General features: G+C 44.2%; 1 protein-coding gene across 1 annotated transcript in view; it reads right to left on the bottom strand.

Moving 5' to 3' along the window:
* LOC124804990 overlaps window positions 1–27,758 on the bottom strand; it is a 358,660-nt gene that overhangs the window by 87,726 nt on the left and 243,176 nt on the right. The window contains exon 5 of the mRNA XM_047265383.1: window positions 1,519–1,646. Within this exon, the coding sequence (XP_047121339.1) occupies window positions 1,519–1,646 (128 nt within the window). The remainder of the gene's footprint in view (window positions 1–1,518; window positions 1,647–27,758) is intronic.

Raw genomic sequence — 27,758 nt, 5'->3', positions numbered from 1 at the left:
CTGGGATTTGATTAATTTTAATTGATAAAACAACTTGTAGCTACTTGTGAGTTACACATTATTACACCTCCGGAATTTAGACATCCCTACTGATGTATTTCAATCAGATTTATGAAAAAAGTATCAGCAATACTGCTGCAGAGGAAAGAGAGCCAAAGCGACCGGCACTGTCGAGAGGGACGGAGGTGCGGTGAAACGACTTTTCGCACCTTAATTCTGTACAGAAAACACAACTGCACTGTACAGATCACCTGGGTTTCATAAAGAAGCATTTCACAGACATTCTTCTTCAAATGTGGTGCTTGTTCGTCATAATGATTATGAAATGAGTTATGTGAAGGCAGTTGTAACTCCATTACTCAATGAGTAGATGAGGGATGACATTTTGAACAGCAATTTAACGTGTAGTCAGGCCGTGCGCAACCACACTGTTAGATTGTTCCAACATTGAATGATTTCCAACATCTGTCGACCATCATTGATAAGAGGAAGGAACCGTGTTAATGGCTGAAACACATATAAGGTATTTTGATACCAAATAAAAACTGGAAGAAATGCGTAATTTTATTGGAAATTTCTAACACGATGTTTTGTGACGCCAACAGCAGTCGATAATGAAATTTACATTCATTCAACGATTATCGGCAAAATTTCTAAACACTTATTCACGTCCCACAGGACAGTAGAATCCCAGGAACACAGTTTAGGAAATGCGGGTCTAGAAGGTCATTTGATGTTAAGTACTTAGTAGATGTTGTGGGGAAGTTATTGTAGAATGTAAATACTTTAGAATCAAAGGAGACCATGTACTGAAAAGCAGAAGCATCGATTTGTCGATAGGCACACACAAAAGGAGGAAAACTTGATGGCTTCTTTCAGAGTTATCCGTTGACAAGCTAGAAACACACACACACACACACACACACACACACACACACTTACACCTTTACACAATGCCAGCTACACTGACACATCGACAGTACCAATGATATTTTGTGGCAGGTAAGCTGATTGTGCTGAGGATAGTGTCCAGTGGGGAAGGAAGAGGGAGAAGAAGGCGGGAGGCAGGGAGAGGGGCTGGGGGTGCGTGGCTAACAGGTCGGATGGAGGGCAGTTTGCTGGGTAGGGGGTGGCAGGTGCAGTTGTTGCTGGTGGCAAGGGGCACTCGCTAAAGCCAACACGAATTGAGAGGTGTGTCAGGATGGAGGAGGGGGGACTGTTGGGTGGAGGGTGTGGGGACAGAAGCGGGAATGTGTGTGTGTGTGTGTGTGTGTGTGTGTGTGTGTGTGTGTGTGTTTACGTACTCTAACTCTTCAAAGGATAACTCCAAAAGCTAGCAAGTTTTCCTTCATTTTTACACGCCACAGACAAACGGATATTTCTGCATTCCGGTGAGTGGTCTCCTTTAAAACTAAGAAGTTAGTAAGCTAATTGTGAGCTATGTAGTGTAAAGCCATAAACGATGACGGTAGAATGCGAATGTATATTAGAGGGTAGAAAGTGTGACGGGTCGCTTACCGTGGAGCTGATGTCACCTCGATCTGCGAGTGCCTGGGCACGTTCGTGGATGAGCCTGGCTAACCTGCACAGCAGAGCGCCGTTGTCCAGCACGTCGAAGAAGTTGTCCCCCGTCACGCAGTCCAGCCCTGCAACAGCCACACCGCACTTCATCATCCACACATGTTGTCTGCCAACGCACTGATGAGCTTACACATTATCACCACCCGTTTATTAGCGTGTCGGTTCACCTTTGGAACACAATGCCGAAGCAGTTCTGTGTGGCACAGATTCTACAAAGCCGCGGTAGTTTCCGAGACCAAATGTCTACGTAAAAATTTCACAAGTCCCATAAATTATGGGCTGGCAGTGAGTGGGTGAGTAGCTGGTGCTCAGTAGTGTCCCAAATGTGTTCCACTGGTGGGCTCAGATCAGGCAAATGTGGGGGCCGAGACACCAAACTTAGTTCGCTATCGTGCTCCTCAAAACACTGTAGCATAATGAGATGGACAGTGATCCCGCTGGAAGACGATATGGCTGACAGGAAGGGATGCAGTTGATCCAGAATGATGTTCACATAGTCCGTGCCTGTAGTGGTGCCTTCAATTATTACCACAGGTCCCACGGAAACCCCAATTAAATGTACTCTGTAGCAAAATGCTGCCCCCATCAGTCAGCATCTGTGGCGTGTGATTTTTCGAGCAGTCATTCATCTGCATTACAGTCTATCCAGACACGACCACTGAACTGTTGTAACAAAAAATGTGACTCATCCAAACAGATGACTCGTTTCCTTTCATCCGAGGTCTAATTTACTTGATTCTGAGCCCACTGCAGTTGTAAATTACGTGTTGTGGCATCCCACAGAGGACGTCTGCTATGGAGCCCCACGCTCAACAATATGTGCTGGAAAAATTGTACCTGCACCAGTACTGTAGTGTGTGTCACAAGACCCGCCACAGATCTCCGCCTATCGTGCTCTACAGGGTAGGCGCACCTTCGACCTACACGTGGAGGTCCGACGCCTTGTCACGTACTCTCTGTTTAACAATCCTTCAACCACTTCCAACTGTTGCTCACTCGGGGCTGGCTTGAGAACGTGATTCCGCACAAGCGACTTATCATTTGGCGACCATCCACCCCCCATTATTCTATTTTGAGCATTAAGAAAACTTTATATCGATGACAAAGTATTGTACCCATAGCATCCTCAACCTATATAGTGTAGACATTCTGAGATGGAGTTACGTGTTCCCTGTCGAGTAGCTCCATCTATGTTCTGAAGAAAATGTTTGGTGCCTATACAGTGCTTATAAACGTTTCTCCAGCAGACCAATGCATTACTGCTTTGCTAATTTTACTTTAAAATGTGTACCTAAGGTCTGTTGGGTGGCATTAAATCATTGCCACATCTGTGTAGTAAGTTTGGAATTCTCATCTTGTGTGCGGACATTGGATTCAATAGAAGACTTTTCATCCGAATGTACAAGGTCCAGTCACATTAATATGGCCACCGTTTATGTTCGACGCCAGCGTGCAGAAACCAGGTGGCACCACTGGCGGTGGACGGTATATAAAGTGTGACGGCGGGATGTGGAAGACAGTGCAGTCGTGACAGTAATGTGGAAACAAAGCGACGTCCAAAACGACACGATCATTGGCTCTTGGGCCAAGTTTGGAAGCATTTCTGAAGTGGCTAATATTGTAAACTGTTTACCGGACATTACTGTGCACTGTAAAGCGGCACTACCCATAACTGGCGCTGGGGCAGCTGTGGTCTACCGAGGGCCATCGACGATGAGGGTGGATGACAACTGCGGAGACTGTACAGGCGAACAGGCGTGCAACTTGCTATTTCGACATTTTTTGATGTAGGACCAGCAACTTTTTTATTTCACGATTAGTTTATTATAAATCTGACACAGCTGCGTCAAATATACTTTGGTGACTAGTTTTGAACTGAATGACCTACTGAGACTACACTAAAAGCGCCTGATGTTAGACAACCAGCTAAAGTCGACAATTTCATCAGAGATGCCACTGACCGGCCAGATGAACCGAGGAGCTACCGACAGTGTCTTCTCGACGACCATTCAGCGAAAATTGACTCGACAGTTGGCACCTGGTCCATACATACGTGCCGATTACAGTTCATCAGTGACAAATGCTGGAACTTGCACGCAACTGGACATCGACTAAGTGGTAATGGGTGGCCCTTGCAGACGAATCAGGTTTTATGCTCCATCGGACATATGGCCTAGACATGTATAACCCTGCATCAATCGTCAGGAGGATTCTGGCCGGAGGAGGGAGCGTTATGGTATGGGAAATGTTTTTGTGGCATTCCCTGGGAGATCTCGTCAGTCTGGAGGGCACAGTGGATCAACACAAGTATGGATCTATTCTTAGGGACCGTGTCAACACCTGCGTGCAGTTTGTTTATCCTTGGCACAGTGGCATCTACCACCAGAACAATGCAACATGTCATACAGCTCGCAGTGTAAGTGCTTGGTACGAAAAACACCAGGATGAGCGTACCATATTCCCCTGGACGCCAAATTCACTGGATTAAAACCCAGTCGATATACGGCACGGATCGTGGCGCAGCTGGCCACGTCACTGAAGTCACCGTAGCTTCACTTTCCTGTCGGTACCCACCAGAACCTCTGATTCTCTTCCTATACGTCTGCACCACAAAGGGCGCTCACTCAGGCTTTTGACATGTGGTCCACAAAGGCGAAGATGGTCTGCTGGTTCAGAAATTGCACGTTTCAGTTCCTTTCAACCTATCGAGAGCCTGTCCAATTCCATGTAACACAGAATGTGATACAGTATCGTGTACAAAAAAGGTAGCACAACACCTTGAAAAAAAAAAAAGCAGTCATTCCCATTTTCAAAAATTGTCATTTAGCTGACACAACTAAAGGGTTATGTCTCTAACATCAGTTGGCTGTGGAATTTTGGAATACGTCTCACTCTCGCGTATTACAACCTTCCAGAAAACAGAATACGAACGTACTTTCCGTAATCAAAGACTGAAATCCAGTTCACACTGTACACCCATATGCCTCTCCACACCCCACAAGGCAGCAGATACCGGTACCTAGGTTGATACTTTCGGTGATGATCATTCTGTCAGAAAGATGGAAAAATACCAAAATTGCTGATACATAATTGGAGGTTAATTTTATAAACATTTGATACCATATACCGCCAGAAACCTATCGACATCAGACATGCACTGCATGTAAAAAGTGCACTATTAAGCGAATCTTCACTTCCGCTGTCCAACTCTGCTTCGATACGAATATTGACAAATATCGATCGAATCATAAGCCTACCTACAACCAGAGAAATCGGTCCTAGTTAAGGAATAATACTGTCATATATCGAGTAGAATGTGACCCTTGCAGTCCCTCTGTGGTCACTATACTGGAGTTTCGTACCCGAAAAGTTGGCAGTTATTGTGTATGCGGATCTCTACACCGAAAAACTTTACCAGGTGAATGTATTTCAGGTGCTGGAAATAAGATTTCTCACGATGGAATGTTAATATCGTCATAAGTCCAGACGACTAAGAGGCCATAAAAGTCTAGTTATAAAGTAAGAGCAGTGTCGTGTGCTGGCCTACGCAGCCTCACAGAGTGCAACGACTGTGGTGGGGCGCACTAGCCGACTGGCATCTGTCTGCGTGTCGAGCCGCGGGACGTGGCGCTGGCCGCTCCAGGCGGAGAAAACGACGTGCCTGGCACGCGGGCACCACACGGCGACACGCCGAGTTCCAGCTGCCGGTGTATCCAGCACTGGACTCCAGCAAGTGTAAAACGTGTGCAGTCGTCCGACACCGGCACGTGAAGTGCTGACGCTCGTCGCCTGCCCCCGCCGATGTATCTGGACGCGAAGCTGTGTGCAGCTGGGCGCGGCAGTGGCGGTGCCGGTGGCAGCGGCGGGAAGCGCAGGAGGCCTCACGTGCTCTGCCAGTGGCGCTGTTTAAACGAATAGAAGGCCAGTGCACCTCCTTCACTCCTAGCCTGCTACGGGCGCGCGCACACACACACACACTCACACACAACAGCAGCACCTGTCTGACAGCCACACACGTTGCACCAATGAGCTACACAGTTTTAAACTTAGGACAACTGCTCTAATTCTGACAACCAGTGGGCTTCACACTATGTTAAACTTAGTGCATGTGGATTTTTTCATTTCTTGCCATTTTCAACTTAAGACAAGAGATTATTCTTTTAAACAGCCCGTCTTTTAAACTAAGGGAACGTCAGCTGTTTGGATTCTAATGTGGTAAACAGAATGAAATTTTCACTCTACAGCGGAGTGTGCGCTGATATGAAACTTCCTGCCAGATTAAAACTGTGTGCCGGACCGAGACCCGAACTCGGGACCTTTACCTTTCGCGGGCATGTGCTCTACCGACTGAGCTACCCAAGCACGACTCACGCCCCGTCCTCACAGCTTTAATTCCGCCAGTACCTCGTCTCCTACCTTCCTACTGGCAGAATTTAAGCTGTGAGTACGGGACGTGAGTCGTGCTTGGGTAGCTCAGTCGGTAGAGCACATGCCCGCGAATGGCAAGGTCCCGGGTTCGAGTCTCGGTCCGGCCCACAGTTTTAATCTGCCAGGAAGTTTCATATGTGGTAAATGTTTGAACAGCACAAGTGGGGTGGGGGAATTGTTTGAACATTCAAGTTGTACATCAGAGGGATGGGGGAAATTGTTTAAATATTAAATGTGACCACAGCACGAGTGAACTTAGAACTTTGGACACGTCCCAGAATTTAGGATGTCAGTCACGCAAGCTGTGACGTCAGAGGGATGGGAGAATTTAATTAAACTTAGGATAACTCGACTACTCCTTTTCAAACTTAGCTCAAACGGTCTGTGACATCACAGGAATGGGGAAACACGAGTTTTTAATTTACCGCTATTTTACACTTAGGACCGGATTCTAAACTTAGCTTTAAGTACAGCTTGTGGCAGCTAATACCGCAGACACGAGATGGCCTCACAATTGCTCGATTGTTTAACGATTACGTTCGTGAAGAAATGGCAGCGAAGTCTTTAGTGATCACATGCTGACTATTTATATACGCATTTTCATTCTCTTGGGTCTGTAACGTCTTAAAGATGTTGCAATCTTTCGGTTCAGTTCTTGTTTTGTGAACTAAAGGGTATGTACTAGGGGTAAGGATATTCGTTTCTCTATGCTGCACGTACGTCATTTTCGTATTACTTGGTACTTGGTACTGATTTCCGCTGTATAGTAATTAAATGTGAGACGGCGTAAGCTGCATACTACTTCAGTGTTATCTTCGTACAAGAACTCCGGCAGGTGCACCGCAAGGGCTTCGCCGGGCCTTTCTCGGGGTTCCTTGTGACGCGTAGCACGACCGGCTCACTGTAGGGGAGTGAAGGTGGACACCGTTGAGATTAGTCAGCTAAAATCTGACCACCTCTAAACATGACAGTTCTCACAGCCTGAGTTTTTCTCTCTTGTGTTAAATCTCGTTTATGCTTTTCCGTAATTAGATCGGCCAATCCACGCATTAAATTACTGTGTCTCCTAAATCAGGAGCATGGAAGTTATCAGCACGATTGGATCTTACTGATTTTGCTGATTCTCACGGAAAAGTTAATATCGCTTTCAACTGTGATAAACCTTTTCATTTGAAAATGGTTCAAATGGCTCTGAGCACTATGTGACTTAACTTCTGAGGTCATCAGTCGCCTAGAACTTAGAACTAATTAAACCTAACTAACCTAAGGACATCACACAAATCCATGCCAGAGGCAGGATTCGAACCTGCGACCGTAGTGGTCGCTCGGCTCCAGACCGTAGCGCCTAGAACCTCACGGCCACTCCGGCCGGCTTTTCATTTGAGATAAACGTATTAATCACTCCTACGTACTTAACCCAACGCTGGGTTAGTTTCTCGATTCCGCACCTAAAAGTCTGCTATTTTGTACGAGGGCTGTTCATGATTTTTTATGGTCATAATTTTTTCGCGCTAAAATTTAACCTTATGTTGTTCGGTTAGCTTAATGTGCAACAAACACGCCGTAGTAGCAGTGGCGGATTTACATGTAGGCCCACTGGGCAGGGTGTAGGAGCGGCGCCTTGGTTAGCAAGAGAAGAAGCGTGAAAACTGGCTGGGCGACATCACATATTGCCAATAATACATTAGAAAAACCACTTGTGCGAGATGAGGCTTCAGCTTTATTGAAACAACTCAGCAGTCTAGAAATAGTATTCATGGATGGAAGGACATACTCCAGAGATTTGATAGTGTAAATCTGAAATTGCAAAGTCTAAATATTGATACTAAAATAGTGCGTGAATTATATGAATCACTTGTAGGATTTATTGCATCTATTCGTGGCATGTTCTACTACTATGAAAATATAGCCATGGAGATTGTGATTGATGTAGATATTGATAAAAGACCACGAAAACGCAAACTTCGTGATGACGAAGAAGCGGACTCAAAAGAAGTTTTTCTGACTGGAAGGGAAAAATTTGGAGTCGAAACATTTCTCCCAGAACTCGACAACTTGTACGCCGAATTAGTGAGGAGGAAGGAAAGCTATAGAACACTATTGGACTGCTTCCGGGTTTTCAGCAACCGTAAGAACAGTTCACCTGACGATATTGCTGAACGTGCAGCAAAACTCCAAGCGTCATACGACACAGAATTAGAGCCTTCCTTCCCTAGTGAATGTGTACATTTCGCGGAACATTTGAAATCTTCTGAAATTACTGATCTACCAGTCGAAAGGAGTAAATTTTTACGAAAAGAGAGGTTTCCGAATGTTGACATTGCCCTTAGAATATTTCTACGTATGGCGCTTACAAATTGTTGAGCAGAACGCTCGTTCCCCGCTCTTAAAAGACTGAAATCGTACCTACGTTTTACGTTGTCTGAGGAGAGATTGAACGCCTTGTCCATTCTTCACATCGAAGCCGACCTCCTAACTGAAACCGTCTGAACTACGAGACGTGTTTTTTTAAGTAAGTACCGTCTTGAAATTAAAAAAAAGACGTGCTAAGATATCTCAATAACTTTATTTTTACGTGAAAGCCTGTACCTTAATCTACGCACTGACGCCATTACAGTCTGATTCTTCCTTGTTTACGTTGTATACTGAGTGTTGCCTTCGATAATCGTAAGTCCCGCCGACTGTGAAGTACGGGCTGTTATTAAGATTTCTTAGTGCTAAAGGCCTAAAAGCGATCGATATTTGTCGTGAGATCTGTGCAGTTTACGGAGAAAAGATTATGAGTGATGGAATGGTAAGAAAGTGGGTGAGAACATTTAAAAATGGCCGCACAAATGTGCATGATGAACAACGGAGTGGGCGCCCTTCGGTCGTTAATGGAAGTTTGGTGCAGGAAGTGGACAATAAGGTGAGAGAAAACAGATGCTTTACGTTTTCCTCCTTGCGGGATGACTTTTCTAATGTTTCTCGTAGTGTTTTGTATGGCATTGTGACCGAGCATTTGAATTACCGAAAATTGTGCGCACTTTGGGTACCGTACCGAAAATGTTGACTGATGTGCACAAAACCAAACGTTTAGACAGTGCATTGACTTTCCTTGAGCGGTACTACAACGACGCTGATGATTTCTCAAGCCAAATTGTTACGGGCGATGAAACATGGGTGGCCTACGTCACACCAGAATCACAGCAACAGTCCATGGAAGTTGAGCAAGGGCATCGTTTTACTGCGGGACAATGCCCGTCCGCATGTGGCGAAAAACACCAAAGATCTCACCATATCTTTTCGAAACTCTAAATCATCCTCCGTACAGCACCGATCTTGCGCCCAGTGACTACCATCTGTTCCTGCACTTGAAGCAACACATGGGCGGTCAGCGTCTTCAAGACGTTGACGAAATCAAAACAGTGGTGATGCAGTGGTTAACAAGTCAGGCGGCAGACTTCTATGAGGAGGGTAATCAAAAACTGGTACAACGTTATGACAAGTGCCTCAATATTGACGGAAATTATGTAGAAAATTAGATTAAGGTACAGGCTTTCATGTAAAAATAAAATTATTGAGATATCTTAGCACGTCTTTTTTTAATTTCAAAACGGTACTTACTTAAAAAACACGCCTCGTATGAAGATATGATCAACGAGTTTTCTGCCGTCAAATCAGACGCAAACTTTGCTGACTGGTGAATTTGTTTATTTATTCATACTAGTTTTAAAAATTTAAGATTATAATGTGATTTTTATTATAAGTGAGACCACATTCATTAGATTTACAGACTGCGAATTACCTGTTTATTTTAGAATTGCCGATGGCAGAACGCGGAACTAAACCTCGTTTACGTGCAGACGTGACCGAAGGTACCCGACAATACTAAAAAATACCCGAATGACTCGGGCCGCTCCGAGCTGTACAGTCAAGTCATACTGATACTGCAGTATATTACAACTGATGCGTATTCTTGGCGTCTGCTGAAATGTGTAGTTATTGCGGAAATATACGTTGTCGGAGAGAACGCTCAGATGAAAAAGTGTTAATAAGTAATGTAGTTCAGTTCTGTCGATAAATACGTAAATCTTTGCTGATACCGTCAGAGAGAGTTATGGCGAGAGCAGTAGTTTCAGTACAAAAAAGTTCAGCCCTTACATGGATTAAAGGTAATGTGTACATTTAATACGCAGCATCTAGCTACAGAGACCCTAATGCTTTACACGTTAACTATTAGATTATAAAACAAATTTGATTTTTCCACACTAGTCTGTAAAATTATGTGATAGCACTCCAGTTCTGTGTTTGTTGGTTTGTATTTAGTCTGTATACCGAAATCTCTGTTACATTTTCATTTCTTACGCTTTCCTATATTCACGTATCAGTATCGAATGTGTTTTTTTTAATCTGTTACACATTCAAGTTATTAAATCGTAAAACGACAGTGTAATTTTAATTTTGAACGCATCTCTGTAAAAGTACTTATTAATTTCTAATGTATGACACGTTCGCTTCAATTTTTGGATCGTAATACAACTTATTTATTTTCATTTCCAAACGGTTTCGTTTAAAAGAACATATTAAAAGTGAATGTGTAACAAAAATACGTTGTCCCCTACACGCTCTGCTGAATTTTTAGGCCATAAAAGAAAAGTTATTTTCCTTGTGTTCGTTCCTGTTGTCTTTCGATAGAAGAATGTGTTAAGGGGATACGGAATCGGATTTTGGGTTAAAAAATCGAATTTTTTTTATTGGCGTATTATATTCTGCCATGTTTCCTCTTTAAAATGACTTATCATACATAGCTCTACTACAATTATAACTATTTTATTTTTATATATTTGTGAGATCGGGTATTGCGCTTTAGTTATACACGTCTCTCGTGGCTGACCATGAACTTTTTGGCAGTACCTTTAAAGTGACATGAATTCAAATATCCCGGTTTCCAGCGACTATTTATACACTAGTTGCCCGAAAATGTTTCTCTCTGGTTTCCTCAAGTTACTCTTTGACTTTGTGGCGGGACTGTTTTGTAAACAGTGTGATATAAGAAAGTAGTTGTTGTTGAGTTATTTCGTATTTAGTGCTTCATTTTTCGCAGTGAAAATGCCTAGAGCTAAAGCAAAAGTATTTAAAAAGCGTGTGAACTGGCAAAAGAAAAGAAATAATGATTCATTAGCAAAGCAAAGCAGTTCATCATCATCACTGTTGGAAAATGTGAATCCACTTATTACTGATTTGCCGAACGAACTTACACCAAATGAAAACAGTGCTTCTCTTAAAAAACTAAGAGATTTGGAAGAGAAATATAATTTACTTGATAGAGGGAATGAAGTTTTTGAACTCATTGATACGAATATATTGTGTGAAGCTCTTGAAAACAGTTTGTGCTGCAAAAAATGTCATGGAAACGTTTCTCTGAAAGTAGAATCCCATGTTGGCCTGGCTGCCCAGTTTAATTTAATATGCAGTGTTTGTAAATACAGCTGTAAGTTTCCAAGTTCGGTTTCAGTAACTGTAAATAATGGATACAAGAAAACTGAACTTTATAGTGTAAATATTAGGTTAGTTTATGGATTGCGAGCAATTGGTAAGGGCAAAGCAGCTGGTGATATGCTATGTGGTGTTCTAAATCTTCCAAGTGCACCTTCAAAGTTTGAAGCTTACAATTATGTACTAGGATCTGCAGTTGAAGATGTAGCACAGAAGTCAATGCAGGTTGCTGTGGAAGAAGCAGTGGAAGAAAATGACGGCAGTCGTGACCTCACAGTGGCGTTTGATGGCACGTGGCAGAAAAGGGGCCACACCTCCAACAATGGTGTTGTAACAGCAACTAGTGTTGATACTGGCAAGGTTATTGATGTTGCAATAATGTCTAAATACTGTAGGTGCACAGGCAGGCTGAAAAATGAACACAGTGATGACTGTATTGCTAATTATTATGGTAGTAGTGGTGGCATGGAGGTTGCTGGGGTGAAGAAAATTTTTCATCGCTCTTCACAGTGGTATAATGTTCGCTATGTCAAATATCTGGGAGATGGTGACTCTAAAGCATTCAAAGAAGTTTTGGAAAGCAAACCATATGGGAACAGTGTAAATATAAGCAAACTTGAATGTATAGGACATGTGCAGAAGAGAATGGGTGCCAGGCTGAGAAGGTTAAAATCAGTTATGAAAGGGAAAAAATTAGATGATGGGAAAACCTTGGATGGCAGAGGAAGATTGACTGATTCCATAATAGACCACATTCAGAACTGCTATGGCCTTGCAATCAGGCAAAATACAGGCAATCTTGAAGAAATGAGGAGAGCTATATGGGCTTTATATTTCCACACCGCATCCACGGATGAGCATCCACAACATGGTTTGTGCCCCAAAGGTGAAAACAGCTGGTGTAAATACAATAGGGGACTAACAACAGGAGAGAAATACATTCACCACCATAGTCTACCATCAGCCATCATGGCAGAAATAAAGCCCATTTTCAGAGATCTGGCTGACAGAAGTCTTCTGATGAAATGTCTTCACGGAAAAACGCAGAACCCCAACGAGTGCTTGAATAGTGTGATATGGCATCGTCTCCCAAAAACAGTGTTTGTCGGAATTAATACACTACATTTTGGTGTGTATGATGCTGTGGCAACCTTCAATCTTGGAAATATAACTAAATGCCAGGTCCTTCAAAAGTTGGGTATGTGTGTTGGTTCCCGTACGGTACGTGCTATGTTCTTTTTAGATCAGCACAGACTAAGGCATGCTGATAATATAATCAAGACATTAGTGAAAAAAGCAAGACAGGTGCAGAGGGGTGCCAAAAGAAGACTTGAAGATGATTATGAAGACTGTGAAGGGGGTATTAGCTACGGATCAGGAATGTTTTAATCTTCTTTCTCCGTTTCCCGTAAGTTTACTTTTTACTTCATCTAGGAACATTGTCTCAGGTACTGGTCAACCTAGAAGTCTGAAATTTTTATGACGTAGTGACATAGGTCCCTATTACATACTGAAACAACGATTTTTTAATTACTTGATTTACAAAAGACTTAGGGGTGATAGTCTAGTAAAAAGCGATGGAAAAAATTTACTTAAAAATAAATGTACAATATCTCTGTAAGAAAATACTTTGACAATAAACTGTTGTTTCAGTATTGTTGTAACATATGAATGCACATACAGTAAAATTTTTACCTCTCTGTCTCCAGTAGTTTGTGAGAAAATGTTCCCTATAGTAGGCATATATTAACATTGCGGGGATAGGTGATTCCGTATCCCCTTAACACGATGCAGTTTTATGTTTATTTTATCCGCTGCCGTACACCAAGTACAGTTCAGGAACCATCATACATTTTGATTGAGCGCGACTAGACCGCTGACGCGTCCGTCAGAACAACGAACAGCAGAGTACGCAAACAGCTCACAGCGCTCGCACAGCAATTGGGAAGTGATCGGGTAATAGTTGTTACTTAAAACATGTTTTTTTGGTGGTGGTGGCGGGGGGCGCACATAATATGGTGTGCCTATGAGCGCAGAAGTGTTAAATCCCCCACGGTATAATAGTTTCATTGTTGGGACAAGGTCAGACATGTTCAGTATCGCCTACCAATGCAATGGAGGTAACACGCGAGGAACAATATGCGGCTTTGAAATTCTGCTTTCGTCTCAACCAATCTTCAGCTGAGGCCTATACAATGTTACAGGAGCCTATGGAGAGAGTGTTCTTCCCTACCACACAGCTCGAAGGTGGTTTAAAATGTTTAAAGAGGGGAGACAATCAATTTCAAAAGAAGGTGGACCCGGTGCTCCAGTTACTGCTCTTACATCGATCAACACCGCTGCTGTCATTGTAAGAGAGGATCGACGAATTACCTTAAGATCACTTTCCGAAATACTGAACATTTCATTGGGTGCCACCCACACGTTGGTAACAGAAAAATTACACATGACACGTGTTTGTGCGCGATGGGTTCCAAGACTGTTGATTCCCGAACAAAAGGACATTCGCGTACAGGTCTGCATGCAGTTAAAGTTGATGTTAGAGAAAGATCCGGAGTTTCTTTCAAATGTAATCACTGCTGATAAAACTTCGCTTTTGATCCTGAGAGCAAACAGCAGAGCTCAGTGTGGAAATCCCCTTCATCACCAACCCCCCAAAAAAGGAAAAAGTGGTTGCTTCTGCTGGGAAAGTTATGGTCATCTCATTCTTTGAAATTCATGGAATGCTTTATCAGCATGTTGTGCCTGCACACGCATCAGTAACTGGACAATACTACAGGGATGTCCTGAAAATATGGCAATTCCATATCAGGCGCGAAAGACCACATTTCCGTGAAGCACGCTGGATGCTGCACCATGATTGTGCGCGGCCGCATATTGCCAATGTTGTTGCGGAATATGTTGCAAAAATCAACGGGAAGTGCATCCGTCACCCTTCCTATAGTCCGGATGTGACTTTTTTCTATTCCCTAACATGAAGAAACGCCTTCGTGGGAGGCGTTGTCAATCGTCAGAAGCTGTGGTGAAGGTTGCGGAGGCGAGTTTGAAGGACCTCTCAAAAAATGATTTCCAGCATGTAATTATGAGGATGAGTAAAGGTATGTTGTCAAAAAAATTATGATCATTCTTTATTGAACTGCCCTCGTACTTTAAAAAAGCTAGCAAGTCATGTAGCATCTTGTTGCAAAGAACAAGGACAAATTGGGAGTCTGAGTACCCAATATATAGAATAATCAGAGATGTGGGATTTAGCACAGGCGAGTTCCTGGACGACTGTTTTTGTTAAGTTCACGGTTTATACACTGGTAAGTTCACGGTTTATACAGTATTTCCTCCAGTTGCTGATGGCCTGGTGCCAGATTCTCTACACGTAGAGAAGGCACATCACATGTGACGCCATTAGAATTAGGCCCTCCTAAGCGCCAGTTATTTTGTTTTAATTCCAGCGTGAGTGACACAGTGTGGCATGCAAAGGCATTGAAAGTCTTCACAGCTTGTACCAATCACAGCGCTAAGTGTCTGGTTCTTGCTTCTCATCTCACAGGACAACGCTTTGTGTGTCCCACCAGTTGTGCTCCTGTGTTCTCGTCGTTCGTATGCACTGTGAATATGTGCAGAGTTAGTTCGTATTCTTTAGCGAAACATGGACGCAGAGGATCGTTAAAATGCAGTGAGAAACAAACTGTGCTTAATGTCTTCGAAAAGCCACTGGACCGATATTAACGAACTTGGTATACATCTCTTACTGTCAGGCTAAGGAGATATGACCCCATAAACAATGAGATACGTGGAAAGGTGCCGCATCATGCTGGACGTTTAAATTTATTACTTCTGTGCTACTGATTGTATTCGGAATAGCCAGACGGGGTGGCCGAGCGGTTCTAGGCGCTTCAGTCCGGAACCGCTCGACTGCTACGGTCGCAGGTTCGAAATCTGCCTCGGGCATGAATATGTGTGATGTCCTTAGGTTAGTTAGGTTTAAGTAGTTCTAAGTTCTACGGGACTGATGACCTCAGATGTTAACTCCCAAAGTGCTGAGAGCCATTTGAACCATTTTTTTTTATTCGGAATAAATTTCGACAGCAGTACCACATATGCCGCTAAATGCACCTACAACAGTGTTTCTTGGTACTGAACATGGTTCAGGGGATACGGCGTCGTGAACATTGACATACGTGAAAAACTTCCGCATTGTACATGACGTTTAAGTTTATAACTTCCTTTCTACAACTATTCGAAACACATTTTGCAGGCAGTATCCACATATGTCGCTGAATGCACGTACAAAATTATATCTGTGCGTGACACGTAGACCCCGAGATGTGTGAAAAATCTCGCTCTATGCATGAAGCCTTAATACACTCCTGGAAATGGAAAAAAGAACACATTGACACCGGTGTGTCAGACCCACCATACTTGCTCCGGACACTGCGAGAGGGCTGTACAAGCAATGATCACACGCACGGCACAGCGGACACACCAGGAACCGCGGTGTTGGCCGTCGAATTTGCAACAATTTGCGGAAGGGTTGCACTTCTGTCACAGTGAAAACCGCCGCCGTCAGTGTCAGCCAGTTTGCCGTGGCATACGGAGCTCCATCGCAGTCTTTAACACTGGTAGCATATCGCGACAGCGTGGACGTGAACCGTATGTGCAGTTGACGGACTTTGAGCGAGGGCGTATAGTGGGCATGCGGGAGGCCGGGTGGACGTACCGCCGAATTGCTCAACACGTGGGGCGTGAGGTCTCCACAGTACATCGATGTTGTCGCCAGTGGTCGGCGGAAGGTGCACGTGCCCGTCGACCTGGGACCGGACAGCAGCGACGCACGGATGCACGCCAAGACCGTAGGTTCCTACGCAGTGCCGTAGGGGACCGCACCGCCACTTCCCAGCAAATTAGGGACACTGTTGCTCCTGGGGTATCGGCGTGGACCATTCGCAACCGTCTTCATGAAGCTGGGCTACGGTCCCGAACACCGTTAGGCCGTCTTCCGCTCACGCCCCAACATCGTGCAGCCCGCCTCCAGTGGTGTCGCGACAGGCGTGAATGGAGGGACGAATGGAGACGTGTCGTCTTCAGCGATGAGAGTCGCTTCTGCCTTGGTGCCAATGATGGTCGTATGCGTGTTTGGCGCCGTGCAGGTGAGCGCCACAATCAGGACTGCATACGACCGAGGCACACAGGGCCAACACCCGGCATCATGGTGTGGGGAGCGATCTCCTACACTGGCCGTACACCACTGGTGATCGTCGAGGGGACACTGAATAGTGCACGGTACATCCAAACCGTCATCGAACCCATCGTTCTACCATTCCTAGACCGGCAAGGGAACTTGCTGTTCCAACAGGACAATGCACGTCCGCATGTATCCCGTGCCACCCAACGTGCTCTAGAAGGTGTAAGTCAACTACCCTGGCCAGCAAGATCTCCGGATCTGTCCCCCATTGAGCATGTTTGGGACTGGATGAAGCGTCGTCTCACGCGGTCTGCACGTCCAGCACGAACGCTGGTCCAACTGAGGCGCCAGGTGGAAATGGCATGGCAAGCCGTTCCACAGGACTACATCCAGCATCTCTACGATCGTCTCCATGGGAGAATAGCAGCCTGCATTGCTGCGAAAGGTGGATATACACTGTACTAGTGCCGACATTGTGCATGCTCTGTTGCCGGTGTCTATGTGCCTGTGGTTCTGTCAGTGTGATCATGTGATGTATCTGACCCCAGGAATGTGTCAATAAAGTTTCCCCTTCCTGGGACAATGAATTCACGGTGTTCTTATTTCAATTTCCAGGAGTGTAGATTTATTCTTTACTACTCAGACACTCCTACAGTCGTAAGTCGTGTCAACTTAAGAAAATGCCTGACTGTAGCAGCGACGCAAGCTGCGAAGCCCAAGCGGCTATAGGAGCTATAGCCGTCTATAGAGCTACGAAGAAGCGTGTTGCCATGCAGATGTTAACAAAACTGCATTGTAAACACGCGAAGCAGTCGTGCCAGTGTGCCGAAGTTGTCCAGGATCATGCTTCTTAATACGGATACTGTACTTACACATTTGTATGCGCATTTCTTTCCACAACTGTTTCACACTTTCAAATGGATTTCCAAGAATACATGGAATTGAAATTTTTTTGATACTTCACTAAAAACAAAGTTCATTTTTTTTCGTTTCTAACAGGAAACAGCCGAAATGAATACACGGGCAATGCTGGATTTGTCAGCTAGTATTAAAGTTTTTCCTGCTGTTCGTTCTCTCTCGTAACTTTCGCTTCCTGCATGATCCCTTGCGTAGCGTCTTACAGAATTTTGCTGTTACGTTATTTCACTGTCTGTACAAATTTTACTGAACAGAATATGAAGCGACACTATCTCTCCACTGTTCACCACATTTACAACTTACGAAAATAGGAAATTTGTCGTTTTGGTGTTCGACTTTTACGATATCTTAATCAGTTAGTGTTGATGCAAGACTAAATCTCGCAAAGCGTGGATCCCAGTGGCTAGGAGGAGAGCGCAGCTGCAGGTTAAACGCGCCAGCAAAGACGATGTAGCCGCGCGGGATTAGCCGAGCGGTTTGGGGCGCTGCAGTCATGTACTGTACGGCTGGTCCCTGCGGAGGTTCGAGTCCTGTGTTGTGTGTGTTTGTCCTTAGGGTAATCTGGGTTAAGCAGTGTGTAAGCTTAAGGACTGATGACCTTAGCAGTTAAGTCCCATAAGATTTCACACACGTTTTTTGAAAGACGATGTATGAGCTATGAGGCTGCCAGCAGTAACGTACCGCAATAATCGTTCGCGATTGTGCACAACGAGACGTCATTTACGTTCCGCCACATTGAAAACTCCAACGATGTAACAAGAAACGTGAAGGAGTACATAGCACAATGTTAATTTCCGTGTTAAACTTGGGATGCGTCACCGAGAAGTCTAACGTGTGGAGTCTTTTGAGTGTAACTGTTTCGCTTAGGCTGGTGATTCCGATGTTGATTTCTTGGCGCTCGGTATAATAATCAGGCAATTGCTCAATATTAATGTATACATATTAGCGAAACGACCAAAGTAATTATTCACAAGCAATCTCGCCGTCACAGTGCTCCATGGACACAATGGCAGCTTTTAGATAATACCTCGCCGTGTCAACACAGCACGAGGAAGGCCACCCTCTCTCTGTTCCCCGCCCCCCCCCCCCCCGCCACGCCCCCTCGTGCCAGACTTGCGGTGAAAGGCCAGCCCTCTCTGCCCCCGCAAACGCCAGCACGTTCTGTTCTGTTCTGCTCTAGCGGCATCGCTCCGTGCCTTGCCTTTCATCGCTGAAAAGCTAAGATCGACAATAGATGATGAATATGAATTAAAGAGAGCACGGTACACTGAGAAGGGAAAATACCATGACCCTGTATTTGCTTGGGATGAGTAAACAAGTCGACATTGCACATTTATAAAACGGAAAGTCCGTTACAACAATGCTTAAAATTGTAGCCAGCATGTATGGTTGATTACCGACTATTATCTTGAAGTTACGTATGGTTCACTGGACGAGCAAACATATCTGAATTAAGGTAAAGCTGTCAGCATGTGAAGGTTGATTTAAACAGCACAGAGCACACATTGCTGTACTAGGCTTGGGCATGTTGAAAGAATCTTGCCTTCCTCCGACCTGTCGAACTGACTTATTGGTGGTTAGTTACACGGATACTTACAGTTTAGCGTGTGTTCAGAAAAAACGACGCAGAGTGGCATTTTTCACTTAGAAATCAATGACAGAAGTGAAAGAAGCGATGATGACAGAAAAAAATCCTTGGATCGACTGGGGAATGAACCCTGCAGTTTTAGTTCGTAAAATACTGAAACCGTACAACAGTTGCTTAATCCCTATCTTTTATTGTGTACACGACCGGTTTCATAACACTTAAAAGTTTCATCATTTGGTGTAATCTGTAATAATGAAAATATGTTTCACGAGAATGGGAGGGGATCCTCAAACCTGAAATATCAGATAAGGAACTGTGCGACTAAAATTTCTAAATTGAAATAAATCAAAAAAGAGAATAGGACGTCACTTACAAGTAAAATCACTTAGCCACCTGAGGTCATCCTCGCCCCAATGTTTCCATTTATTTAATTTAGAAAATATAGCTTCATAGTTCCTTATCTGATATTTCAGACTCGAGAATCCCCTCCCATTCTCGTGTAACATAATATTTTTATTATTACAGTGTACACCAGATAATGGAACTTTAAGTGTTCCGAAACAGGTGATGTGTGTACACAATAAAAGGTTATGGATTAGGTAACAGTTCTGCGTTTTCTGTTTTTATCAAATGGACTTATGCTGGTGGTTGGTTGATTTGGGGAAGGGGTCCAAACAGCGAGGCCGTCTGTCCCATCGGATTAGGGGAGGATGGGAAAGGAAGTCAGTCTTGCCCTTTCAAAGGAACCATCCAGCCATTTGCCTGAAGCGGTTTAGGAAAATCACGGGAAACCTAAATCAGGATGGCCGGACGTGGATTTTAACCGTCGTCCCCCCAAATGAGATTCCAGTGTGCTGACCAGTGCGCCACCTAGCTCGGTGGACTTAAAACGGTTGCGGCTTCCCCATAAGAAGAACCTGCACTGTTGAGTTTGTAGATTAGTGTTTACCCACTCAGCCACGAAGGTAAGTAACAACCGTGATGGCAGGAGAGATGAAACATAAAACAGTTTAATGTGATTGGCTCATCGCTTGATAAGAAATGGACGAGCCGAGCACATTAAAATAGTCCCGTACCCTCCCTCTGATAGCTTCGAAACGAGAGCCGACTCAAAGCAGAATTTTAAAAATTTCGTTACACTATTTTGCTATAGGATAAAATTGATGGCAAATCCGCGGGATGCTGTATAGTTAACATATAAAACACGAAATATTGTGTATATAAAAGGTAAACATTGCGTACTGGTGGTTAGCAGCCGTGGACAGTGGAGCAATGGCGTTTTATGTTTGGTGGGAATCGCTTCCTTCCAGCTCAGTCGCACCATGCTCCCGTGTTGGGCTTGTTGGCCGCTGCTTTTTGTTCATGACTTACAGTCATCTTCTTCTCAACAATGAGTCATAGCTTTTCATCTCGGCGCTACAGGTGTGTCTGACCGCTGCTCTCGTTATATCGTTTCCTCCAACTGCCACACCTTCTGGCACTCAACAGAAATATACTTTTTTCCCTCGGTTCTGAACGTTCAGCAACGTTTCTCGTGTATATTGAATCATTTCGTCTCTTGGTTACCTTTCCTCTTTTGACTGGAAAGCACTGACAGAGTGAGTAGATAAGAAATTTCCTGCTAGGTTGATGTCACACACACTCAAATGCATTTTGGGGACGTTCTGTGTCATGCACACTATACAATTTTGGAAGAACAGCGGTATAGTAAACTGCTTAGACCGGTCAGTGTATAAAACTTTAAAGCATGAGATTCGCTTAATGAAATTAAATCATCCAGTACGGAATATGTAAATATGTTCTTCATCGAACCTGGGCCCGCAGCTGTGATAAACTGCAATGATTTGATATCGCCTGCAACAGTCATTTTTCCTTAAAACTTTAAATATGGCTGCATTGTCAGCGACCGTTACAAGGTAAAACTAAAACAAATGCAACCCTCGGTCGCGAAAAGTGAAGTATTTTTTACCTAGGTTTCGGCCACTTCTAAGAGTGTCTTCATCAGGAACAAAACATTTAAAACTGGCATGTCACGGTGTAAAATAAATATGGAGCGATAACGCTTTAGTCACAAAATATTAAAATAAAAAACATAGCTCGACGTGTGGTGGCGGCCACGCTGCCCACTCGGCGACGAAGCTGCACTAAGTCACTTGTGAGCGACTCAGTACGTCCCACCCCTCCCAGCATTCGAAAACGAAACGGCCAGAAATATTTTGTTCATATTGTTACTTTCCATTGCGACATTAATAATAACCACAGTTTAATGCCTATCACTATCAAAAAGTTGTTAGTGAAAGGCCTAATGATCCGTTCCTGGCCAGAACAATCCCTACTGGTACCTTTAGATGAATTTACAAAACGTACATCTATATTCCGCAAGCCTCTTTCCAGCTTGTAGTGGAGAGTACTTCTGGTATCACAATCATTTTCATCCCTTCCCAGCTCCATTCGCGTATGGCGCACGGTAGGCTAACTGGCTCTCGGTAAACCTACGTATGAGCTCTAGTTTCCCTGATATTGTCGTCGTGGTCGTTTCGCTCGATGTGTGCGAGAGGATATAACTGTATTTTCCAGTCCTTCCTGGAACACACGCTCTCGGATTTTTTAATAATAAACCTCTGTGTGATGTACAGCGTCTACCTTGTAGCGTCGTCACTGGATTTTTTTGAGAATCTCCGGGAGGCTCCGGCGCCGACTAAATGATCACGTAGCAAAATGTGCCACTCTTCGTTGGATGTTCTCTATTCTTATTTCAACCTGGTAAATGTTCCAGACTGATGATCAATACTCAAGAATAGGCCGAACAAGTGTTTCGTAAGCCACTTAATTTGGGAATTAATTACATTTCCTTAAGATTCTCCCAATGAGAGTAAGCGTTAAATTTTCTTTCTTACAATTTGTTTTATATGTATCAATTTACACTGACGCACCAAAGAAACTGGTACAGGCATGCGTATTCAAATACAGAGATACGAAAACATGCAGAATACGGCGCTGCGGTCGCCAACACCTACATAAAACAACTAGTGACTTTCGCAGGTTTTAGATCGGTTATCGCTGCTACAATGGCAGGGTATCAAGATTTAAGTGAGTTTGAATGTTCTGTTATAGTCGGCGCACGAGCGATGGGACACAGTATCTCAGAAGTAGCGATGAAGTGAGGATTTTTCCATACGACCATTTCACTAGTGCACGAATCCGGTAAAACATCAAATCTGCGGCATCACTGCGGCCGGAAAATGACCCTGCAAGAATGGGACCAAAGACGACTGAAGAGAATCGTTCACTGTGACAGAAGTGCAACCCTTCCGCAAATTGTTGCAGATTTCAATGCTGGGCCATCAACGGGTGTCAGCGTGCGAACCATTCAACGAAACGTCATCGATATGGGCTTTCGGAGTCGAACGCCCACTCGTGTACCCTTGATGACTGCACGACACAAAGCTTTACGCCTCGCCTGGCCCTGTCACCGCGGACACTGGACTGATGGTGGCTGGAGACACGTTGCCTGGTCGGATGAGTCTCGCTTCAAGGTGTATCGAGTGGACGGACGTGTACGGGTATGGAGAAAACCTCATGAATCCATGGACCTACATGTCATCAGGGGACTGTTCAAGCTGTTGGAGGCTCCGTTATGGTGAGGCGCAAATTGGTGAATTGCTACAGAGTGGCTCCAGGAACACTCTTCTAAGTTTAAACACTTCTGCTTGCCGCCAAACTCTCCAAACATGAACGTTATTAAGTATATCCGGGATGCCTTGCAACGTGCTGTTGTTTCAGAGGAGATCTCCACCCCGTCGTACTCTTACGGATTTCTGGACAGCCCTGTATGATTCCAGTTCCCTCCAGCACTACTTCAGAGAGACATTAGTCGAGTCCATGCCACGTCGTGTTACGGCACTTTTGTGTGGTCGTGGGGGCCCTACGCCATATTAGGCAGGTGTAGTTTACGTTTCTATGGCTCTTCAGTGCAGGTCGCTGCGGATGGCTACTCCTCGGTATTTTAAGGTAATTACTGTTTCCAGTTGTTGTCGCCAATAGCACTTTACAGACGATAATCATCCAACAACCTGTTCAGAAAATTAAGGTTTTGTAAGTGGTAGGTGTGACAACACGTCCTGCGAAACATTATTAAACTTGTTAGCTGAAAACTGACTAGAACGGAAGGCCACTCATGATGGAAATATACCGGATCTAATGGCAACAAATAGACATGACCTCTCAGAGAACGTCAAAACTAACAGATATGAGTGACCATGAAGCTGTTGTAGCAAAAAAGTACAAAGGGCAACCAAAACAAGTATAAGCATTTACATGTTCAGCAAACGAGATAAAGAGGCAGTAGTCTCGTTTCTAAATTAGGGATTCGACACGTTTAGCTCTGGAGAGGGGTTTTTAGAACTGTGGCTGAGGTTTAGAAGAATAGTTGACCATGCACTTGATGCGCGGTTCCAGACTGTAGCGCCTAGAACCGCTCGGCCAACCCGGCTGATGGATGGAGAGTCATCGACAAACGTAGCAGTAGCTTCAGGTGTTCCCCAGGGAAGAGTATTGGGACCCTTGCTGTTTATATTGTGTATAAATGACCTTTCAGAGGATATTAATAGTAACATCAACTTGTTGCAGATGGTATAATATTTATAATGAGGTACTGTCTGGAAAAGCTGCATAAATATTCAGTCGAATCTGGGTAATATTACAAAGTGATGCAAAGACTGACAATTTGCTTTAAATGTTAAGAAGCTTAAAATTGTGCTTGTTTTGCAAATCAAACTGCCTTTTCCTGCTCCTATTTATTTAATTTAATCCACACGCGTTTCGCCTTTTATTGTTTTAAGGCATTATCAGTGGGATCTATAACGATACAGTTTTGTTAGCTATAGATTATCAAACAGTTCACTTCGCGATTTTTTGTAAAAAATGTAATTACTTACGATTTGCTGATTTGCGTTTCCTCACATCTGGTCTGGAGGTCGCACTACCACTTCTATCACTGTTCTATATTCACTTCTTCGTGTTTTGGCCATCCACACACTGTTCAGCATGTTTCTCACTCTTTTTTGTGGTGGACTATCGTTCTTCTGTCCCTCGATACAACTATTTCGTCGTACACTTCTTTTCACAGCATAAATATTGCGACTCCATTGCATGTTTTTCATCGTCTTTGGTATGTTTACCTGTGTGTCACCAACCTAACGAAGTATATGTTCGTTACTAACTTCTGTTTATGCTGTTTATACCTTCTGTGTGCGTATGAGTGAGAGAGAGAGGGGGGGGGATACAGCCGATTTTGGGGGGGGGGGGTTGGGGGGAGGGGGGGTGGCGGTTGTGCTAGCTGTTAGCGATTGGCTGAAACTTTGGTGACAGCTCTTTTGACTTTCCGTTTCAATATTCTCGGGAGCGGTCATGGATGAGTGAGTGTAAAGATGTTGGGTTCTATTATTATTACATTGAACACTGTTTTTATATTTATCCTTTTTGCGAACATTATTCTATTATTTTATCTATTAGCGTAAATAATGAATTGTTTGGCATGTGTACTTGGTCATTCAACAGGATTTTTCCCTCTGCTCTGGTTTTATGTATGCGGTAATTTTCTTGCATGGTCAGAAGGTGCTTTTTATTGTTGATTCTAATTATTCTCATGTCATCTTCTCTAGTGGTTGGTTTGTGGTCATTTTCTCGCAGGTGTTCTGCAAATGTGGAGTGGTTTTTCCCATATTTCCATGCCGTCATGTGTTCCTTGTATCTGACATCAAATGCTCTCCCTGTTTGCCTTATGTATGTGCCTTCACAAGTGTTACATTGTAACTGGTATATACCTACTTTCTGGTCTCTGTTTTTTGTCAGTTTGGGGGTGTATTTTTGTATAGAATTGTCTGTTGTGTATGCTATGTTTATTTCCTGTCTTTTGAAAATGTTGGTGATTTTGTGGGTGAGTTTGTGTTTGTATGTCATTGTGTACCATCTTGTGTTTACTTTCATTTTTTTCTGGTTATCGTGTATCGTTGTTATGGGACTGCATGTTTGTGTTTGGTTCTGTTGTGTTGTTATCTGTGGTTTGGAGCTTTCTGCTTTTATTTTAGTTTTAATTTTGTTGTTTAGCGTTGTGACTGTGTTATTATTGTATCCATTATTTTGTGCTATGTGCATTATTATGTCGAGTTCTTTTTGATAGCTTTCTTTGGTGAGTGGTACTGTGTTGAGTCTACGGAGCATGTGTCGGAGTGCTGGTTACTTTTGTGCGTGTGGGCGGTTCGGGGATTGGGGAATGATAATATCCGTTGCTGAGGGGTTTACGGTAAATTTCAAACATATGCTTATTGTTTTCTTTTTTGATGTTATATCCAGAAAGTTAATCTGGTTGTTCTGTTCTCTTTCAATTGTGAATTTTATATTTTTATGTATCTTGTTGATGTCAGTATGTAGTTTATCAATTTTTGTTTGTGGTTCATCTATTAAGCAAAGGATGTCATCCATATACCTGAACCAATATAAAATATTGTATTCTTTTGCTACTATTATTGTGAAAATGATCTGTTCAATGTGGTTACAAAAATATTTGCTAAGGCTCCTGAAACTGGGGACCCCATTGGCAATCCATCTTCTTGTAAATAAAATTCATTATTGAACTGGAAGGTGAAACGCGTATGGATTAAATAAAATAAATAGCAACAGGAAAAGGCAGTTTGATTTGCAAAACAAGTATTTATATGCTTGCTGCGGAAGATGGCCACACAAACAAACGTGTTAAAATTGTGCACTTCACAAAACGGAATAACCCTAGTGTCGTTTGATTACAATATCAGTGAGTTTGGAGTCGGTCAACTGATACAGATATCTGGGTGTAACAGTTTATAGAAATATGAAATGGAAGGCTCACATAGGCTGAGTCGTAAGTGAAGCAGTTGGCAGATTTCGGTTCACGCAGTCAGTCTACAAAGAAGATTACTTACAATATATTCGTGCAACCCATCCTAGGGTATTACTCAAGTGTGCGGAGCCATACTAAATACACCGAGGTGAAAGCCACGGGGCACCTCCTACTGTCGCATCACACCCGGCGTAGTGCAGCAGCTCGACGTGGCGTGGACTGAACAAGCGGCAGGAAGTGCCCTGCAGAAGTACTGAGCCACGCCGCCTCCATAGTCGTCCATAACTGTGGACGTGTCGCCCGCGCACGACTTTCTGCACAAACTTAACTCTCGATTACGTCCCACAAACGTTCGATGGAATTCGTGTCAGGCGATCTGGGTGGCCAAATCATTCGCTCGAATTGTCCAAAGTGTTCTTCAGACCAATCGCGCACATCTGTGGCCCGGTGACGTGTCACATTGTCAACCACAAGAATTACATCGTTGTTTGGGAGTATGGAGTCCACGGACGGCTGTAAATGGCCTCCATGTAGCCGAACGTGACCATTTCCAGTCAATAATCGTTTCAGTTGGACCAGAGGAGCCAGTCCATTCCACGCAAACACAGTCCACAGCCACCGCCAGTTTTCACAGCACCTGTCGCCTGCTTGGCTCCGCGGCTTCGTGGGGTGTGCGCCATACTCGAAACTTCCCGTCAGCTGCTGCCGGCTGAAGTCGGGACTCACCTGGCCGGGCTGAGGTTTCCCAGTCGTCTGCAGTCCAACCGACACCGCCACGAGTCCAGGAGTGGCGCTGCAGGCGGCGTCGTGCTGTTAGCGAAGGCGCGCGCGTCCGCCGCCTGCTGCCACAGCCCGTTACAGGCAAAGTCCGCCGCTCTGTCCTAACGGAAACGTTCGTCGGACGCCTCAGACCGATTTTCGTGTTTATTCCGTGCAGTGTTGCTTGTCTGTTAACACTTGACGCCTATACGCAGACGGCGTTAAGTGGAGGCCGTCGGCCAGTGAGTTGTCCGTGGTGAGAGGTGACGCCTGGCCTCTGGTATTCCAGGCGCACTCTTGACACTGTCGATCTGGGAGTTCGCAGTTCCCTAAGGATTCCTAAAATGGAACGTCCCATGCGTCCATCTCCCAACTACCATTCCGCATTCAGAGTCCTTCAGTTCCCGCCGTGTGGACATATTGACGACGGAAACCTTTTGACAGGAACCACCTGAGCACAAATGACAGCTCGACCACTGCACCGCCCTTTTGTAGCTCGCTATATGTGCATATCACTGTCTCACGAGTTTTGTTACGTCAGTGTGTGACTAACAACGGACATCGAACGTGTACTGGTATGTGCAGCACGAACACTCACAGGTTTTTCTGATCCGCGGGAGGATATCATGGGAAGACTGAAAAAAGTGAAATGGTACATACCTGAAGATATACGCAAACACCCCCAGAACGCCTACTTGCATAATTTCAAGAACCAGCTTTTAATGATGAATCTGTAAATCTGCGTATCGCTCCCGTAGCAACCTCGAGGACAAGATTAGATTAATTAGAGCGCGCACAGTGGCATTTAAACAGTTATTCTTCCTGCGCTCCGTACACAAAGGAGCGGGAAGAAGCCATAGTAACTGGCACAATGGAAAGTATGTTTGCGATGCAGTTGACAGTGGTTTGCAGAATATGGAAGTACATGTAGTACACTCGAACAGCAGTGA

The sequence above is a fragment of the Schistocerca piceifrons genome, chromosome 7, assembly GCF_021461385.2.
Source record: "Schistocerca piceifrons isolate TAMUIC-IGC-003096 chromosome 7, iqSchPice1.1, whole genome shotgun sequence".
In the NCBI taxonomy this organism is placed as follows: Eukaryota; Metazoa; Arthropoda; class Insecta; order Orthoptera; family Acrididae; genus Schistocerca; species Schistocerca piceifrons.
The sequence above is the reverse complement of the archived record's forward strand: the minus strand, read 5'-3'. Positions and strand labels throughout refer to the sequence as shown.